General features: G+C 42.4%; 1 protein-coding gene across 4 annotated transcripts in view; it reads left to right on the top strand.

The window, feature by feature from the left end:
• The window catches only part of Nfatc3 (nuclear factor of activated T cells 3), a 69,328-nt gene extending 64,177 nt beyond the window's left edge, over positions 1-5,151 (top strand). For 2 of the 4 annotated variants that reach the window (XM_021219969.1, XM_021219968.1), the window contains one exon: positions 3,022-3,543. Coding sequence is in view for 3 of the 4 variants with exons in the window: in XM_021219968.1 (XP_021075627.1) it covers positions 3,022-3,134 (113 nt within the window). In the remaining variant the exon portion in view is untranslated. Of the gene's footprint in view, positions 1-3,021 lie in introns of all 4 variants that reach the window. The other 2 variants (XM_029532438.1, XM_029532439.1) reach the window with 1 other exon arrangement.
• Positions 5,152-5,157: the final 6 nt, after the last annotated feature.

Below are 5,157 nucleotides of genomic sequence, written 5' to 3' on the forward strand. Positions count from 1 at the left end.
GAGAGAGAGAGAGAGAGAGAGAGAGAGAGAGAGAGAGAGAGAGAGAGAGAGAGAGAGAGTGTGTTTTGAATATATATGTATGGGCAAATGGAGAGAGAAAGGGAGAGAGAATGAGAATGAATGAATATGAATTTTGTTCTTCACTCTCCACCTTATTATTTTAAGATAAGTCTTTCAAGCTAGGCAGACAGCTAACAAGCCCCAGAGATCATCCTATGGCTGAACTCAGATCAGCTTGCTTCTGCCTCTCAAGTCAGAAATAGTTATTTTTTTTCTTTTTCTTTGATTTTTTTTTATTTTTATTTTTATGTACATTGGTGTTGTGCCTGCCTGTGTGTCAATGTGACATACATCCAAAGGATGCCAGATTCCCTGGAACTGGAGTTAGTGACAGTTGTGAGCTGCCATGTTGGTGTTGGAAATTGAACTTAATTTCTTTGGAAGAGCAGCCAGTGCTCTTAACTACTGTGCCATCTCTCCAGCCCCAGAAATAGTTATCTTAAAAAGGAAAATTATATGGAGTTACTTTTTTAATCCACTTGTGCATATATATAGGAATGTAATCTTTAAAATTTTTAAATGACTTAATTTATGTGTATGAGTGTTTGACCTACATGTATATATGCACATTATGTGCCCGCCTGGGGAACCTGGAAGAAGACATTGGATCCCCTGGAATGGGGGTTACAGATGGTTGTGAGCTGCCATATGAGTGCTGGAAACCAAACCTGGGTCTTGGGTAAGAGCACCAAGTGCTCTTAACTGCAGAGTCATCTCTTCTGCCTCCAAAAATGGAATCATTAGTTGAAAAGAAGGACTAGGTATGGTAGTAGATACCGATAATTCTAGCTGTCTGGAGTCTGGAACAGAAGGATCCCCAGTTTAGGCTGCATCAGTAAGACCTTGTCTACCAACACAAAACACCCACCCCACCCTCACCCTCCATAAGGAAAAGTGCGACAGGAAATGCTATGAGAAGAACTGTACTGTGTTTTGTCTTTTTCTTTTCTCCTTTCTTGTTGGTTTCTCCTCTCCTTTTGTTGGTTTTTAGGGGAGGACAGGGTATCACTCTCTAGCCCAGCCTGAACTGGAGCTCTGTGTCTGTCTGCCTGCCTGTCTAGATTGTCTTCCTGAGTGCTGGGGGTTACATATGTGAGCTACCATACCCAGCTTTCTTACTTTTTTCTATCAAAAAATTTCTATCAATGGAAATTTATGGCATTTGCCTCACAAGCATTGTGCTTTCTGAGGTATTGGGCACATTAGAGAAAGCAAGAGCCTGTAATTAGAAGGGACTATGTATACACAAATGCCCCCACATAGTAAAGGGTACAAGTATTAGGGTCAGACAACAAAGCACCCCCAAACTTGGTAGTTCACGCAGGCTAAATCATTTATTTCACTTTATATTCGTAGGTGGCACTGTGGGGAACCAAAAGGGAAAACTTTCCCAGAGGAATTCAAAGTAGGAAAAGTTAGAATAAGGTGAATATTTACTTTTTAAAGATTTTGGGGCTGGAGAGATGACTCAGTGGTTAAGAGCACTGACTGCTCTTCCAAAGATCCTGAGTTCAAATCCCAGCATCCACATGGTGGCTCACAGCCATTTGTAACCATCTGATGCCCTCTTCTGGTGTGTTCGAAGACAACTACAGTGTATTTACATGTAATAATAAATAAATCTTTAAAAAAGAAAGATTTTGAAGAGCTGGAGAGATGGCTCAGCAGTTAAGCACACTGACTGCTCCTCTGAAGGTTCTGAGTTCAAATCCCAGCAACCACATGGTGGCTCACAACCATCCATAATGAAATCTGATGTCCTCTTCTGGTGTGTCTGAAAATAGCTACAGTGTACTTACATATAATAAATAAATAAATCTTTTTTTAAAAAAAGATTTTGAAAAGGCTTTATGTGTATGGGTTTTGCCTGTGTGTATGCCTTGTACCACACCCATGCCTAGTACCCTCAGAAGTCAGAAGAGGCAAGGCATTGGATCAGAAGTTACCCCTGAACATTTACTTTTTACAGTACTTACCAGCTCTGCTTTGGAGTGGGGATAAGGATGTTTCTGTGGGCACTAAGGAGATGACTCAGCAGTAAAGAGCACTTGCTAGGCAGTAGTGGCTCATGCCTTTAAAAAGGTATTTATTGGGCTGGTGAGATGGCTCAGTGGGTAAGAGCACCCGACTGCTCTTCCGAAGGTCCAGAGTTCAAATCCCAGCAACCACATGGTGGCTCACAACCATCCGTAACAAGATCTGACGCCCTCTTCTGGAGTGTCTGAAGACAGCTACAGTGTACTTACAAATATAGTAAATAAATAAATCTTAAAAAAAAAGGTATTTACTTTATGTATGTGAGTGCTCTATCTACACGTACACACACGTGCCAGAAGAGGGCATAAAATCCCAGTTAGATGGTTGTGAGCCACCATATGGTTGCTGGGAATTGAACTCAGGACCTCTGGAAGAGCAGTCAGTGCTTTTAACCACTGAGCCATCTCTCCAGCCTACACTCACTCACCCACTCTTCCCTAATCCCAGGACTTGGGATGTACAGATCAAGTTCCAGGACAGCCAGGGCTACACAGAGAAACCGTATCTCAGAAAACAAACAAACAGATGACCTGCTGCTCTTTGGATTTGACTCCCCATTGTGGTTCACAGGCATCTGCAACTCCATTGCTAGGGCATCTCTTCTGACCTCCAAGGGCACCAGGCATAAAGTGCATGGTGTGCAGACATTCATACACATAAGAAAGTATATTTTAACAACAGATTGCCTGTTCTTAGCCATTACTTTTAAAGTCCAAACTGAGGTTAGGTGGGGAAAAGGGAGCCCTTGAGCCCTTGAGGGATGGTGCTTCCATCTTAGTGCCAGGCTGCTCCTGAGCAGGTAACCGTCAAGTGCTGCCTTTACCTTTACTCAAAGCCATGGGAAGGAAGTAACTAAGAGAGGAAAAGAAAACCTCATACGATATTCCTTTGAAGTTGCTAATCACTCTTCTTTTTCTTCTTTAGTGAACGAGATTATTGGGAGAGACATGTCCCAGATTTCTGTTTCCCAAGCCGCGGAGGTGATGAGAGACGCTCCTCTCCCAGGTCCGGGGTCCCCAGATCTGAGTGCTCAGTGAGGCTTTGTGCCCACCACCGACTGCTCAGCCTGCTTCTCTCCTGGAACATAAGGTCCAACCAGACTTCAGGATCTACTGCAGGAGTTGGACTCACTGTGGGAAAAACAGCATTCCCTCTCCTTAAGCCGCAAGCAGATTTTGTAAAAACAGGAACACCATGGACTGTTTGAGCTGTGGGAAAATGAGCTTTGCTTTTTTATATATATATATATTTAAATAGGATACTTTTTTATGATGGGTGCTTTGAGTGTGAATGCAGCAGGCTCTATCTCAGAGGTGCTGCTCTTGCAGGTGACCTGGTTGCATAGCTAGGATTGGTAATTTGTACTGCTTTCTGGTCATTTGAAGAGCCCTTTAGTTTTGATATTTTTAAAATAGAACTTTTGATAAAAAAAACCTTCCAGATGCAGACAAAAAAATTATCCTAAGCCCACACTTACACCTCAGAAACTTAGCATGCATCCTGAAGCCTTTCATAGATTCATAGGAAATAAAGCCAAATGTAGCTCATACTCTTTATAAAATAAAGTGTTAGGTAAATTGAGAAGACCATTCCATCATTGAAGTGTTGGGATATGAATACATTCCAGAGCATAGCCTTTTGTAATTTTAGGTAGTTATCAGTTTCTCCACTAGCTCCATATTCTAGCTTTTTCCTCCCCACAGGACCTTGGGTAAAATGGTCACTTGTGAGGTGAATTTCAAAGGTAGGGTTTTAGCTCAGGTAGTTATTTTCTACCTAACTTTTCAAGTGGGAGCCTCTGCCTTTAGTCAGTAGTCTTTGAAGCAAGTATCCTGATAGTTTAAGGCTTTGCAGTTTTAACTCCTTGAGGCCAGGCCAGAAGTGTTAGGAGCTAAGTATGAATGAACTGTGTAATAAGAGGGGCAGAGAAAATGCAGGACTCCAGTGGAGAAGGCTTTAAGATTCACATGGCACAGAAGGTTTAATCTCCTGTTTACAGCCCGCAATGATTCTGTCCCATGGTGTCCTGGCTATATGACCTAAAGACCAGCCTTTCCTCCACAAGGCTTTGAGACACATCCAGAGATGAGGTGATATCAGACCTGTCCTTCCACACCAAAGACACGGTGGTGCTGCTGCTGCTGGTGAGGTCTGTGTCCAAGGCAGGGGCCAGCAGAAACTCCAGCCTGCTGTCTACCAAAGGACTGTTCCCAGACCCTGCCTTTACCCTTCCCTTTTAAAGTCCCTGAATTTTACAGTCTATTTTCAAATGAAATATTGTACTTTAATTCATTCAGGAAGCAAATTAGAGTGCCTATAAGTGAGACACTGTGCTGTGCTGACTGAAGACCTCTAGGTCCCTTGATGGAGGGGCTGTCTTTACTAAAGCTATGTCAGGCTTACTAAGCAGGAGCTGGCCTGTTGTCTCCCACCCCGAGTAAGCAGGGTAGGAGGTACTGATTCAAGATGAGAGAGGTATTGTTTGTTTTCAACACAATGTTAGTTAGAGAACAGTCTTATCAGCAAATTACTCTGGCCACTCTTGGAGCTAGATATTTTCCAAATTTTCTCTGAAGGTGAGTTTTATATCAATGAGTATGAATAGTGAGATTTGCTTTAGGGGCCCCATGGTTGGTAGCCCACAGCTTCCTCTAAAGGGCATTGGCCTCTCAGGTGAACTTGCAGAGACTTGGCCAAATTTGCTTCCTCTTTCCCCTAGGGCAGTTGCCTCATATGGGGTCATTACAAGACTCCTTGGGGCGCTGCTGTGCTGCCTTCAAGAATAAAAGCCTCTATGGTCCAGAGTTGCTATGCACCAAATCTTGATGCCTTTTTAAATACCTTGATGCCTGTAGCATTAGAAATGCTTTCCTATTTAAAACAGGTTAGATTTTAAAATAGAGCTTTGTATTGTGTAATGTTTTATATTAGCTTTGTATAAGCTTTCATGTAAGAGTCATATTTTTTGGCTTTGTAGATAAAGACTTAAATTTTTGTGCAAAATAGTGGTGGTAAAGCACACATCATTGGACTATGCAAGTTGATTTCTAGCAGCAGCAC

This window comes from Mus pahari, chromosome 20 (genome assembly GCF_900095145.1).
Source record: "Mus pahari chromosome 20, PAHARI_EIJ_v1.1, whole genome shotgun sequence".
In the NCBI taxonomy this organism is placed as follows: Eukaryota; Metazoa; Chordata; class Mammalia; order Rodentia; family Muridae; genus Mus; species Mus pahari.